At 34.9% G+C, this 15616-nt stretch overlaps 2 protein-coding genes across 2 annotated transcripts in view; one reads left to right on the top strand and one right to left on the bottom strand.

Moving 5' to 3' along the window:
• Positions 1–15616, top strand: part of LOC129282929 (meckelin-like) — a 39520-nt gene that overhangs the window by 19695 nt on the left and 4209 nt on the right. The window contains exons 16-28 of the mRNA XM_064113439.1: positions 422–577; positions 1133–1231; positions 2259–2345; positions 3361–3540; positions 7074–7130; positions 7642–7782; positions 8767–8847; positions 9943–10059; positions 10958–11068; positions 12267–12288; positions 12975–13057; positions 14463–14565; positions 15464–15606. Of these exons, the coding sequence (XP_063969509.1) occupies positions 422–577; positions 1133–1231; positions 2259–2345; positions 3361–3540; positions 7074–7130; positions 7642–7782; positions 8767–8847; positions 9943–10059; positions 10958–11068; positions 12267–12288; positions 12975–13057; positions 14463–14565; positions 15464–15606 (1380 nt within the window). The remainder of the gene's footprint in view (positions 1–421; positions 578–1132; positions 1232–2258; positions 2346–3360; positions 3541–7073; positions 7131–7641; positions 7783–8766; positions 8848–9942; positions 10060–10957; positions 11069–12266; positions 12289–12974; positions 13058–14462; positions 14566–15463; positions 15607–15616) is intronic.
• On the bottom strand, positions 3613–6475 carry LOC135157533 (rhodopsin, GQ-coupled-like). Its single transcript, XM_064113445.1, has one exon. It carries the CDS (start codon positions 5237–5239, stop codon positions 4166–4168), a length of 1074 nt encoding a protein of 357 aa, XP_063969515.1. The 5' UTR covers positions 5240–6475; the 3' UTR covers positions 3613–4165.

The raw sequence follows: 15616 nt of genomic DNA, 5'->3' as shown, positions 1-15616 counted from the left end.
CCTTTGTGAATTCTGGCCATCTTTTTTCATTATAACGTAAAGCTGCCGCTGATGGCAGGGAGATTCCCTATTGTGTAAATGATTTTTGCCTGAACACTATTTACATATTTCAGTGTCTTGTTGGGTCATACATTGATTACCTCAACCATAGTTGAGAAAGATCTCTCTTTAACCTTGCATAATAGGTATTAGTATCCAGCATAAACTAATTGAAGGACACCGTCTTTTTCAATAACTCGTCGTTAGTACGTCACCTTCCTGCATAAGGGCTGTAAGCGTGAACTGCACGTCGCCTTCCCGCACAAAGGCAGTTAGCGTGCACTGTTCACTGCATGCTATCGGCGGGAAGGCGACGTGCAGTGCGCGCTAACGGCCTTTGTGCGGGAAGACGATGAACTGATGTAACTCATTTTTTTTCTAGGTATCATTTTCTGTGATCTATCTGCAAGACCAATCATCATCATTCCAGGCTATGTCTATTTCCATTGGTGTGTTCTGTGCCATATTCCTCCTCTATGCCATGGCTAAGACCAATGCATGGCGTAGGAGAGCTGGACTCATTGTCATCGATATAGCTGTGAGTATTTGAACCCCTCTCATTAAAGATTTCCAAGTCATTATAATGTTCTACTACATGTATGGAAAGCCAACAACAACATAATTCAAGATCTAGAAAGTGATCAAAAGTATGAGAATGCAATGGTTTTTATATAAATTGCCCAATTTGGCTGAATTCACTTTGGAAGAATGTATTGCGTTCTGTTCTTTGTCATGTAAACAGTCTGGAGCACGATGGTTGGTAACAACCAAACATGCACAATCAAAGGTACTCTCTCAAGAGTATTGTATCACTGGATTTTAAGAAGATGAAATAGAACACCAATGGCTTTCCATAATTAAACTTGATTTGAGTCAGTTGCATGCTTCATGACACCGAACCTGTGCTATTTTTAATTTAAAAGTAGTAAAAAGATATAACATGTTGACACTCTTGAATCTCTTATCCTTTGCTTCTCTGTAATGACTTTTATATTTTCACAAGGTATACCTGTCCATAGAGACACATATATTTTCTTTTGTGAAACTTGATAATGATGATCTGAACCTCATTGCAATATTGTTATTTCCACAGTCTATGGTCAAGTTTATCTTATTTTCCTGTGGTCTTATTGCTGATGCCCTTCTTATTGTCACTGTGGGAGCATCGTTATACTGGACTCTATTCTTTAAAGTAAGTCGATATTAAATGAAAATTATAGTTTATCATGAAGTGATATTTTTAATTGAACTAATGTTATTTTGATAAATACTTGTACATTCAATTCAGTTCAATTAAATTCTTTTATTCAAGTCATTTGTTTAGCATCCTTTATAATCACATGTACAGTGTTAAACAATACAGCCACAAAATAGAGAAATTTGATTAACAATATATGAACAATAAAGAAATAGAAGAAATGTAAAAGAAATGAAAAAAAATGTAATGGATGGGTAGAGCCGAAAAGGCTTTTGCCTTGTCAAAGCTGACTCCCTTTATTACATTATCTTACAATTATAAAAAAAAGGAATAGAATAATTAAACAAATGACAGACATAAATAGCAAAGGAAATCAATCCCCCCACCTCTTTAAAACAGGCAGTTTGAATTATATTTTAGTATAGACAATGATTATAAAACAAGTTTTCTTATGTCCATCTTTCATTACCTTATTTTACTACTACTTATGTTGTAATGATATATGACTGAATTGTTCATGGATTTTTAATGTTTATTTTAATTTGAAATGAAGATTACATTAAGATTAAGCCTTTAACTATCTGAAATGAGGTAATTTTATAGTGAAGAACGGGTCTTTCAATCTCATTCAATTTGTCCAAAGATACATTAAACACAATTCTTATCGTAAATGAATCAAGAAAGTGGTGATGTAAACTCAATTTTATTCCACGAAACCCATATATGCGAAATATCTACAACAAAATTTATAATAAAATAATATTGTATATTATTTCATATATGAGCGTAGTACAAATGTAAGTTTAAGAGAGAAAAAATTAAGCAACGTTAGAAGGTTAATTTAGTCCAAAAATAGAAAAATAATTTCACAGACTTCCTCTTTTATATTTTTTTAATGCTGTTAAGTGAGATTTTTTTCTTTTTTAAAAAATATATTGGATATGTGTACAACGGGGTTCACATTCTTAGCCTCCATCAAAATTTAATAATATTACCGTGTCTCACATCTCTTTTGATACAGCGTCAAGATAGGGTATATCTCCTACTGCCCACTTCAGGCCAATCTAATTCATTCAACAGCTATGTTATTGTGGCTTTTGTATTGAAAGTAAGTATATACATACGGGGTGTGAGAGTTCAGCTTTTTAGATGATTTCAGCTATTGTAGGTTTTGATTTTCAGCTTTAGCTTTCTTCTATACAATTGTATGGGAGCTCTTTCAATTTCAGCTTTTTCATCTCTTTTCATTTGTGATTATTCACACCCCATTATATAATCCCAACAAAGTTAAATTCCTTGACGTAATAAACTCAGTCAAATATTTTTTTTTGGTTTGATCCCAAGCCCATTATGATGACTATTCTAATATAATATCAACAGGAAATTCTGAAGCGGATATATTTTCACACTATCTTAAACGCACATTTATTATTGAGAGCTAAGCATAGCCAGGTGTCATAGGGGTGCCTTGAGCAGCTAACATGATGGATATGTGTGAAATATGAACACCCTATATTAATGTTATTATTATTTTCATTGGGACCACCCTTAACATAAAAATTAGCGCTTAATCGCTAATTTGAAAGAACAATTCAAAATTATAATAATAATAAATGTTACATTTATATAGCCCTTCATACGTTGGTTTTTAAGTGCTTTACATTGTAATAATTATTACCTCGGTCATAGGATCCATCTCTGTTCCACACATAACGTGCATCATCTCCACTCACTGGAGAGCATACTGGCAAGGCAACCATCTATCGGTGCACACATGCCAATCTAATCACATTGATGTTCACATCCCACCAGGTACCCATTTAACACCTGGGTCGAGAGTGGCAAAGTGTGGATGGATGCTTGCCAGAGGACGCTAGGCTGCGGTGGGATTCGAACACACGACCCTCTGATTACAAGGCGAGAGTCGGAATTCGGAACCCCTACACCACAATGCTTCCACACAAGATCGGTTCCTAGTCATTCTACTGAGCAAAATGCGCATGCAACTATGGCCTTGATAGGCCATTTCATTAGGCAATCAATCGCTATAAACCTTTGTGTTACAGAGCCCTGATGTTACATCCCAAACCTTTACATTGTCTTTAACACCATTCTTACTGTAGTTCCTAGATGTACTTCACTTGCTGATAGTTCAATGTCGAACCGACATTTTCTTGATTGATTGGGAAAGGTCGAGAGGTCGTATGGTTCAAGCCAGCTCATCATCCAATACCAAGGCTTCAGTAGCTCCTATCAGTGCTTGGAGGTCATTCTTTGTGGCCAATGAATGGAATGAACTACAGGTATGGTTGGTACCTTTCCTTCAATGGAGATTTCAATTCAGTACTTATTTCCAGTTTGTAGTAAAAGTGATAGAAATACAATATTATACAGACAATTTGACAATGAAACGTAAATAAAATAAATGAACGGAAGTGGGGAATGCACTAAAAAGCCATGGGAAGGCTTGTTTATGTTAATGCCCAAAGATAAGTTGTCATTGCAATGATTACTGATTATAACTATCCTGATAATGATCAAATAAATGTATGTTCTTTTCTTAGTTCAAATTTTGTTCTCTAGAAATCGAAAAGCCCACTTAACCTGCTGACTACCAAATTCTGTAATGTCCATAAACTTTGTACAGTTGCTTCCCTTTTCCAGTATTCCATGGGACAAAGTTAAGTTGTCCTGTGTTTATTAGAAACAGTTTGGAATCATTCTAGAGGTTGAACGATTTCACCGTCGTCAAAGTACTGTGGGTTAAGGAAATTGATTGTGAAGTGTGATATAGCAAAGCTGGCAGTGATATATGGATGTAATTTTTCTCGCTTGTTAACTAAGTTCTGCAATTCCCATAGGCTTTGTGCAGGGATCACCTGGTATCAGCATGCAACAGGCTAAACTCCCTAATTAATGTTATAGATATCAAATTGTAGAACTTGACGGTGTAGCCCTGTTGGCTGATCCTGTCTTACGAAGGAGAGCTTTGAGCCATTCTGAAGGATGAGGGATATCCCGGAACCTGCAGGTTAACATGCATTTAAAGACTACCTTGAATTGGGGATGCCTTGCTGCATAGATCATAGGGTTCAAGCAGAAAGGAAGAATGGCAAGAAGAGCTAGGTAAACTGAGTATACGCCAAATTTTTTTACAGACAGGTTCAGGGCAAAAGGCAAATTGCAGATGAAGACAACCAACACAACCAGGGCTAAGTTTTTGGTGATTTTGATCTGATTGATGCTTGGGCCTCTTGGTGATGTCTGTTTGTTTGATCTATATTCCATCTCTATGATCTCACTGGAATTTCTGAGGGTCCTCTTGACATGTCTTCGGACAAAACAATAGATTGCTGTGTAGCAGAAGACTATGATGACAGTGCAGCTGATGGAGTTAACCACGGCTATGCTTTGAAACACGGTGGCTAAAGGATGTTCTAAATCCCAGATACAGGTCCTGAAGATGGGATCATACACTATACCACCTGTTGCAGGAATGAGCTGAGGAATCACCAGAACTAGGAATGGAAACATCCACAGTAGCGCTACCATCAAGGTGTTTCCACGGCGTGTGCAGATCCTCTGCTGAAGTCTCTTAGTCTTGGTGATGACGATGTAACGGTTGACTGCAATGGCTGTTAAAGTCATGAAACTGGTGCAGCTTGCCCAAAGGATCAAAGCTCCTGCAAGATCACACAGTCCTTTACTAAAAGGCCATTCAGACTCAAAAAGCAGCGATGCAGCTTGAAAAAGCAGAATAATGGCTGAAATAAAGTCAGATATTGATAGATTCACCATAAAGACATTGATGGAGTTCTGAAGACCTTTGGAAAGAGCAACAGCCAAGAACACCATTAGGTTTCCTACTATTCCCAGCATCATAGTGGTGATTGTCAGAGTGGAAATTATTGCAGCATGTGTTTGGCTCACAGATATATTCAGTTGAATATTTGTTGTCACATTCAAAGCCTTTTCCATTGGGGATGTTAATGAGTCATCCATGATTATTCAGATAGCAGGCGAAAGCCCCTGAAAAGAAATTACACAGAAGTAATGAAGCGGTCATTGTAAAGAACCATGCAATGATTATTCAGTAAATGAAGAATATCATTTTTGCCTATACATTTGTATGCTTTATTAAAGTAAATAATTGTGAATGTTTTATACCTTACAAACTATGCATCTTAATTTGTAGCAAGAAATTAAATATCCTTCAGAAAATACAATGGTGATAGAGTCCAGAGGTTAGTGACTTAATGAATACATCTCATCAAAGGCTTTCATTACCTTTACTACTTCTAGTAGAATATTCTGCAAGACTTCCATATTGCTCATTATTGCATTATTATAAGTCAAGTGGCAATTGCTCAACTTAGCTTACCAGAATCTTTGTTTTAGTTCCTCTGTATATCCTTTTATACATGTACACCTGATGGAAATCTCTCTTGGGAACTGCTTTTCTTCTGCCCACTGTAAAAAAAATAATAAAAGATGTCGTATGTACAAGAAATCTCACTGCATTTGTATTCCAGTCAGCTCACCTCAACTCATGAAATATTTTAAAAGGAAGTGATTGTGTACTGCTGTATGAATAATGTCAAGTTCAGTGAAGATGTACATTAATGCTTGGTTCTCATACTTTCTCTGCAGAAAGCACTTCCTGGTCTTTCCTTGGTATATCACTACCGCCCTTTCCCCCATCTTCGAATTACATGAAATACAATGATTTAAGCAGAATTGTTTCCTTTTTCATTTGGAAAGAATTTCCTCCATTTCACTCATATGGTTTGTTTCACTTCTGATTCATGGTTTTCATTCAATATTCAATCTATGGTTATCTGACTGATTATTTTTTTTTCATCTTTGTAGTGAAATATAGTCACAGAGTAGCTATATACACGGGCCTTGTGGTACTTTCTTTAGTCTTGACATTAACAACATTTAACAACCGGTGTGTTGGCTCAGTTTGTAGAGCGTCCGTCTCACAACTGGGAGGTCGAGGGTTCAAACCCCGGCCGCATCTATCCCTTTAATTGTTTAACAAAAAAACAAAAAAATGTTTGCTCAACAATTAAAGGGATAGAGCCTCGTCGATCTGGCGCTGCACAGCGGCTGCCGGGCCCACGATCAATTGAGCAAAACAAATTTTCGGAGTATTTCATTTCTGGTGTCTATTTCAAAAAATAAAATATGGATTTTAAGATTTTTTTATTTTAAGATTTAAGTAGTGAAGAAAAAAGGGAGAAAATAAGAAAAGGAGAAAAAATATAATAATAAAAAAAAACCTGGGGAAGAAAGAAGAAGAAAAGTAGAGTATAACAGAAATACATGATTTAATCCTGCATTAAAAATGTCATTGCAAAATACCCTTTTTGAAAGTAGGATTGGAATAATGTTTATGAAATAGTTATGTTAGCTTCTGAAATAAATATATACTGCAATGCATTTTACCATACTTACTGCAACTCTTGTAGGATTATGACTTCATGGACATCTGGATTGATTCATGCCTTACTTTGGTGTAATTGAATTTTACATCACAACAAAGACTACCTAATAATTATCCAAGTATAAACATATACCATGTAAAATGGTATCAAAAGATCATCTTTCAGGGCATATATGAGAAATATTTCTTTTGGAGGGTTTGTTTTTAATTAAATTGGTGAATTTTGAGGTGTAAAGCTTTCTCTGACTTGCTTAGTATAGTCGATCAAATTTATGTTGATTAAGAAAATGCCAAACTGATTCCATTTTTTGCTTTAGTGCACAAACTGACTCATATTTTAGCAGTACCCTAGATTTCACATTTTTCACTTTTAATTTTTTATCTCAGGAAATGAGGAGATCCAATCCTGTATTTCAGATCATGGCAGTCCTTTTCTTTCTGGAGGTGAGTATTTCATCTCTGAAGAGGAGGTGTTCAGCAACATTTGTTGTCTGTTTCGATTGGCTGAGTAGTGCGTGTGTCTTGACCGTTACTATGGCAACTGTCTGATAATGACAACTTCATGATATAGTCCCATGAAATCAACAGACATCAACCCATGAAAAGACAAACATATGATTGCTTATCTGCTTGTTTTTCTTCACGAACAAAGTAATGCAATTAATATTTATAATTTATATACTCTCTTATCTTTTCTTCTTGTAAATGAACAACACAGGAATGTGAATTTTTTTTGGGGGGAGGGAGGGGGGCATTTTACATATGTGTCACAAAGAAATGTGCATTGTGTAGGGTTTTATGCTAACAATTGATTTGATTCACTACTGGACCCAGTCAATATTTTCTTTGCCCAGATTGTTATTTGAAATAACATTATTTGTTTATTCACGAGACCATATGAGTAGTAAAAAATTTGCTGATGGATAATCAGGAGTTGGCTGTGTTCGTATTACAGGTTGTGGGTCTGAAGAATTTGACTACCACAGATCCTCAGAGCAGTTTGAACCCGACCGGTGATGAGTACATAGGAGAGTATTCAGAGATCTTGAGGTTTGGCATGGCATCGGGACTGTACATTCTAGTTGGAGTTGTTCAGGTAATTTAGAGGAAGAAGTGTGAACAGATGTGGCTGGGTTAAGAAGAGGAAAGACAGGCAGAGAAGCAGAGAGAAAGAGAGAGTTAGAGAGATAGACAGAGACAGACAGACAGAATGATACAGAGAGAGAGAGAGACGTACAAATAACAAACAGACATATACAGAATGAGAGTGAGAGAAAGAAATAGAGGAAGAATGAAAGACTGACAAGAGAAAGAGAGAGAAATAGTTGGGATAAAAATGAAAGAAAGTTTTGAAAGGAAAAGTGGCATATTCATTGCATTCATGTGTCGGTCCTTGAGTCATTTGTTTTTACTGAGAGCATTGGGATGATTAGATTATTTAAAAGCCTCGTCAGTGAACCAAGAATACATGTACCTCTACTTAATAGGACTGGATGATGTGCAACCGAAATTAAGAAAAAAACTAATAGCTCCTGAAATAATTTTTAAGGTATATGTTTCAAAGAGGAGAAGCATTTCCTTGTCGTCAAATAAATTATTTGATTTAAATGATAATTGACTATTAACTGTCTACCCCCCCTCTATTTCTGAGATTTGAATGTAAGTAATAAGTGTTTTGAAATTTAATTTGATTCATCATGTTTATATTTATGTTGAACCCATTGGCCTGCATTCTGAGGTCGGGTTTAACTTAAACTCAGGTTTAAAGTTGTAGTTTAAGTATGGATAGCCAATTGTTACATAAATAACTAACAGTAGAGATATCATATTTCAGCTCATTTGGCTCTTAAATCATTCGTAATTTTCTAGGAAGTATAAATAGATGATTGTCTTCACAATCGATGAATCAGGAAAGAGCACAGTAAACATAAGAAACATACAACTTAATAAAAATTTTGACACTTATGGCTTCCCATAATTTTAGCACAGAGTTAGACCATGGTGTAAGTTAAACCTGACTTCAGAATACGGGCCATTAGATCATTATCATAATCATACTACTATTTGTTTTTGTTAACAGTGGTTGTTTTACACACTCATCTATGAGAGATTCGTAGAGGATGCTCTCAGGAACTTTGTTGATCTCTGCTCCATGGCAAATGTAAGTCATGCATAAAAAAATCTTGCATAATTTATTAATTCTTCCATAATCGCATAAAACAAACCTTTCTGTTGTGAGGAAGCGTGGTCGATTGGACGTGAAACTGTTCTCCGTTTCATAAAAGTAAGTCCAGGGGCCCATCTTACAAAGAGTTGCGATTGATCCGCTTAATCGCAGCTATGGAAAGCCAGCAAAGTCAACATATGAAATGCATGTTTGTTTAAAAAAAATTCTAGATATGAATGTATATGCGTAAATTCATTGATTTCTTGACAAATTGGTGAGTTTTCCTTTGTTTACAAAGGACATTTTGCAAATTTCCTGTAGAAAATATTATGACACTGATGGATTTCCATAGAGTTACGATTGATTAGATCAATCGTAACTCTTTGTAAGACGGGGCCCAGATGAATAGATTTATTTTTTCTACTGATGTGACTTTCTTCCTGGATGAATCAAAACATATATCTTTTAATTTGTTTCTTGGATTGCTCGTTGCCCTATGAAGGATGTTCCCACAACATGGCTGCATGTAGGGTCCCATTGCAGTTTTCCCTAATCTCCCAGTAGTTTTTCTATGTAATCAGTTGACTAATGAAAGAGAAAAGAGGCTCTTCAACAGCGTACTACGAAAAGTATAACAATTATTTTCTATCCTGCTATACATTATTACTGCAGCTTTAAACAAATTAGACTTACTAGGATTTTTAACTAGTTATTAGAATTACTAAGCAGATTATTGGATCATTGATACGTATATTGAATTTTTGTTGGCTATCAAATTATGAAATGAATTAAGTATCAGAATTTTTTGAGACTGAAACTCTTTCTTTGACCAAGAAAAGACAATTTTCATCTATTCTAAAAATCATTCTCAGCATCTGCACAATGTCGTAATGAAAGTTTCCAAAGAAAAAACAGATCATTGATCATCCTTCAGTGAGTCCAAGGACAAAATGAATTTTATTTTTACTGATACTGCATGTACATGTATGTAGGGAATGGGAAATGTATATATGTTTCACAATTGGACTGCCCTCTTTTTTTTGTTGTAATGATTTAACCATCAATGTTCTTTTCTGTTTGCCTCTATAGATCAGTGTATTTGTGCTGTCTCAGAATAACTATGGTTTCTACATCCATGGTCGCTCTGTACATGGCTTTGCTGATACCAACATGAAAGAAATCAAGACTCAACTCAAGAGAGAAGAGGTAAGAAAAAAATATCTTCTAAAACAGATTACCCTAAAACTCTTATCCATTGACAATAAAATATTGGCATTGGAATTAAAAATCAAAAGGTAATGGATTGATATATAGAAAAGGAATAGTGTTATGACATTTGATATAAAATTGTAGCTTTGATTGTGTTAGTTTCCGATTAAAAAAAAATGAATATCATCTGGGTCTGTTTCATGAAACCTGCCATTGATTTTAATTTTGCCTACACTGCTAACTTCCATGGAAACCTTGATTTTTATATGCTATTGATGGTAATAATTCACATAGTTTGTATAGTTTCGTATGTCAGTTTGAAAACATTAAAAGGTGCAGACCTCTCAATCAAAGTCTATAACATGAATGTTTGGCAGACTTAATGGCTGGGATTCACAAAGGTGGTTTTAAAAACGGTTGGTTGAATCCACGGTTTGTGCAGATTTCATGTATAAATTACCCTTAATTTCTGGCATACATGTATATTAGAAAATGTACAGTGTTGATGCACGCTTTTTCACAGTGCACCAAAGTGATGCCTGGTGCCGCTGTCGAGCACAATATTTTATTAATGATTCCCCTGTTTTGAATAATAAAATAGCATGCTCATCCATGGCATCAGGCGTTTATTTAGTGCAATGTGACAAAAGCGCACATCAGCAGTGGATATTTTTTAATATATGCTGTAAATTAGCATAATTTATACAGAAAATCTGCATAAACCATGGGTTCAACTGACGGTTTTTAAACCACCTTTGTGAATTTGGGCGGAGTCTTGATTGAAGTTCTCCAGATTAAAAATTCATAAGTAGGAGATCAGAGAGGCCACTGTAGATGAGGAATGATAGATGGCATTATAATCATGGTTATATATATATATTTGTTTTTAATCTAGGACAATCTAGTTGGACAAAGAGGATTAGAACCAAACACAGATCAGCAAACCTTTGAAATGCTTCTTAGTACAACTTTCAGACAGAGATATGACTCTATTGTTCTTCCATTGGTAAGGGGTACAATCTATCATCCACCTCTTAGGTTGTATATAAATACCCATACATATACATGCAGTCGTGGTCAAAAGTTTGTGAACCCCACCACAAAATGCACTCTTTCATGCTTTTCATGTGTTGAATGTAGACAACAACACAATAATGTTTGCCGAGCCCAGAGAAACAAACTTTATCAAATATGATATTTCATCACCTGACTTCATAATTAAATATCTCATACATGTCAGGACTTGAGCACTTTAAAATATGTTCATTTTCTAGTGGGTTTCACTAACTTTTGAGCATCACTGAAAATTTATATTCTCCTATTATATTGATTGGCTTTCTATATCAGTCAAGTTTTTTTTTTTCACCCATTTTATCTTCTTACTTTCTTTGTTGTATATTTTCATCCACTTCATTCAATCATTTTATCAAATCCAGTTCATTATGAAAACTATTTTTTTTTCAGTGGTATTATTGATTTGAATATTTTAAAGGCCTATTAAAAGTTAAGGGACATAAACCTGAAATAATTAGTAAACTGTTTTTGTCAGTGTGCTCATTCCTGGATAAGGAAACGGTTTGAATTTAATGCATAGATTCTTGTTTATTTCATCAATAGTATGTTTCTTGTAGGTCTTATTTACAGTGTTTTTTTACATTGTACATTATGCTACTGTTACCTTGTATGTTGTTTGGTACATTGTTTACATATTAATTATCTTTGATTTATATGATTTTTCAATAAAGAATTTATTTACACAAAAATAATGATTTTACAAATAAGTTGGACTAATAGAAATATTTTGTATCTGGAAAGGTCATTTCTTTGTGTAGGTATATTAGTACTTTTTTTTAATTGAGATATAAATTACTAGCGTCTCAGTTCATGTGAATCTGGGCCCCATCTTACAAAGAGTTGCGATTGATCTGATCAATCACAATTATGGAAAGCCAGCAAAGTCTACATATAAAATGCATGTTTGTTCAAAAAAATTTCTAGGTGTGAATGTATATCCATAAGTTCAATGATTTCTTGACAATTTGGTGTGTTCTCCTTTGTTTACAAAGGACATTTTGCAAATTTCCTGTATAGAAAATCATGACACTGATGGATTTCCATGGTGTTACGATTGATTGGATCATCGTAACTCTTTGTAAGACGGAGCCCTGTTCTCTCATTCTCTCTTTCCCTCTTTATCTCTACAGAGAGCACCAGGAGTAGCAAGGGGTATGTACATTTTCATTGTTACTGTGCCAGTTATAAGCTCTGATGAAATAATGAATGAATGAGTTTGTTTATTTATTTATTTATTTGATTTATTTATTTATCCAATGCAATGATAATAACAATTTACAAGTTTACAGCCAATCTTAGTTATGAATTCATAGAAAAGCAAGGATAATAGGAACCAGAAAATAGCATGAATGCTAGTCAAGTCTGGCCCCTTCTTGTTTAGGCAGATAGAAACATGTTAGAGGTGTGTTAAAAAAAAGACCCATAGATATTTTTTACCAGTTTTTCAAAAGACAATTAATTTTCCAAGGTGTGTGTCAGTATAAGAAGAAATTAATTTTACTCATTCAATTATAATTTCAGGAAAATATCGTTTGTAATACTCCATTAACCCATTCAATATGATTGTATTACCCGTTCAATAATTTGATTTCAGTGTTATGAATTTTCCATTTTAATAGACCTTAACCTGAATGGCCTGATGTACTTTGACGGTCGGACACATTTGATTTTGAAATGGATTTCTCGATTTAGAATATGTACAATCTGGATGGGGTCTACTTATATAAAAGATCACATATTTATTCAGTCAATCTTAGGTGTACCTTCATTAATAAAAGAACATTAATGTACTAGGAGCTATTTCAGTAATCAGTTTAACGTTTATTCTTTACATGCAGGAACTGGAGCAGGTAATAATGATGATAAGATAAGTGAAGCCTATGTGTCTCTTAACAAGTTTCTATCTACATTTATTGACCATGTGAGTACTTGTACTTTGATTCTAATGAAAAACATTGATAAGATTGTAATTATTATCATTTGAATGTTACAAGTCTTCCTCCCTATCAACACCACTTAACATTTATAAGAATTAATTCTACATTGATGTAATTTATCATTGCAATCAGCTTCATTCTTAAGATATCATGTGTTAATAAAAATAATAATACGCAAAATATATATACATGTAGCGCTTAATACAAATGTTTCTATTAAAGACACCATTCTCACTACCTTCCTAAAACTAGTTTACTAGAAACTGGTTTAGTTGAAAATAGTTTAACGTGTAGTGAGAATGATAGAAGCGATCTTCCAAACCGGTTCAGAAAACCACCGCGCAATGTAGTTTTCAAGATCGCTTTGCCTCGTTAAAATGGTTTTAGCGAGCGTGAGGACACGACCGTTCTTCGGGAAGCGATCTTCGCACATTTTGAGTCCACTACTCCACACGACAGGTGTAGAATGCCTACGCTGAGGCTTCGAATTTTGCGCTAAGCGTGTCATCCCACTGAGAGCGTTTCCATAGCAACAAGATTGCTTTGCGTGAACTGATTTTGAAAACCACTTTCGTGTGATCAAGTGGGAACGCTAGCAAAGCGATCTCCCAAACTGGTTTCCTGAATCAGTTTCCAGTTAACTAGTTTTAGAAAGAGTAGTGAGAACGGTGTCTAAGTGCTGCATACTATTACCCCGGGTGCTCGAGCATTCAAGGAATTCCTTCCTACCAGGTACTTATTTACTGGCAAATGTAGACAAATGCATTGTTATTCTGATTAGACTATCAATCCTGGGATATATGGTTCAAGACAGTAAGATGCTTAAGGTGCCCTTTGACTGACTGGATATCACATGAAGATTACGTGTTTGATAGGGCACGTGTTAACAGATCTCCTGTAACATTTTTGAGGAAAGGACAACTCCAGTTTGTTTGGCATTTCATGAGAAAGAAGGGTACAGAAAATAGGATAATGACAGGGAAAAAGATAAGGGGGTGGGGTTGGTGGGGGCAATGTACTATTGGACTGACTATTAACAATGGATTGCAATTGACAGTAGATAAAAAAGTCTTGATCACCAATATCTGCACCATCATTTCTCTAACAAACATTTCCAAAATGTACCATGTTCCACAATTTTGTATCTTTGGTCGTCCTTTTTTATGCCAAGGCTGCAAACATGGAGTGTAAACTTTTCATTTACCACATCAGCTGGTCATGAAAACTTGAAGAAAGAATTATCTATTTTAAAAACATGAAGAGTTCATTTTATGAACCATTATTTCAAGAAAAAGGATAATTAAAATAAAGCCACACACAGAATACGTATCATATCCACCTTACCATCAATATTATTGTTGTTTTATCTCTCTATCTTTCAACTCTTAGGGTATGTCAGATATTGACTATGTGGTAAAGGATAAACTTCTCTTTGAGAAAATCCTTGACATGGAATTCTACGACCCTTCCGATAAAGGATTCTTTTATAATGGTAAGTAGTCCGATCTTTTATTATCAACAAAACAAGGTTCGACTTGCGATGTAATTCTAAGCAGTGGTCTCATTGCATTACCTTCTGTATAAGACTCATAAAAAATAATGCACCCTGTTTTAATGTGATTATACAGAACATTTGAAGATCTGTCGAGGGAAGGGGCCAAGCTTAAAGAAGTTGATGATTTTAGAGAAAGTGTCCTCTTGTGTGGTTCAGAAACATGGACAATGCCACCTATGTCCACCACCATAATGAAATGTAGAAAAGATTTGCTGGTCACTGTTTCTGTGGCGAGAATAAAGGTGTTCCTGATGTTGTGCCTCCCTCATGAAACCAGAGGACAGAGACTTTTAAATTAAATTTCAGTGATTGCATGTCAGATACAAATAATTTATTACATGATTTACCAAGTCTCATGTCAGATCACAAATCCTGGCATAGCAGTGTTGATTCTTTCTTGGATATGCCCATTATCTGCTACTCAAAGAATATTTTTTTATTTTTGATGTTTCACACTCTACCTGTCTGTTTTCATACTTATAAACCAAATATACTTAAATTCATTATTTCAAGTTTCTTTTTTAATAACATGGCATACCGATCATAACGTGCCACAGATCTATGCTCCAAATGATTCATTATTATGGTCAAAGGTCACAAAGTAGTCATTAGTGAATTTATTCGTAACCTACCATACAAGCTGTTTCATCTATTAACTTTGGGAATTTGGTTGTATGGATACCTAAATGTTTTAAGAAACTCGGCAGTCAGCTATGCATTTGTTTTAACTTCTTGTTTGAAACACATTTACAAACTATGCATTTTGGAAATATAGTATAAAGAATAGAGTTACCGGCAACTCAGGTTTTTGGTGGATTGTTGTTTTATCTCCTAGATGATGGCCATGCCTTCCAGAAAGCTATCTTCTATGGTAATGAAGCTACTCTACTGGTCTTTGAGCTACTTCTCTTCTGTATTGTTGATCTAATCTTCACCAACTATGTCTTGGCTGGAGCTATTACCTACATCGTCAGTATGGTGAGATTCA

This window comes from Lytechinus pictus, chromosome 2, assembly GCF_037042905.1.
Source record: "Lytechinus pictus isolate F3 Inbred chromosome 2, Lp3.0, whole genome shotgun sequence".
Taxonomy (NCBI): Eukaryota; Metazoa; Echinodermata; class Echinoidea; order Temnopleuroida; family Toxopneustidae; genus Lytechinus; species Lytechinus pictus.
This window is presented reverse-complemented; position numbering and strand designations above follow the sequence as displayed.

Bases quoted from the DNA above. Each gene is read 5' to 3' on its own strand.
- LOC135157533 (XM_064113445.1), bottom strand. From the start codon at position 5,239: ATGGATGACTCATTAACATCCCCAATGGAAAAGGCTTTGAATGTGACA.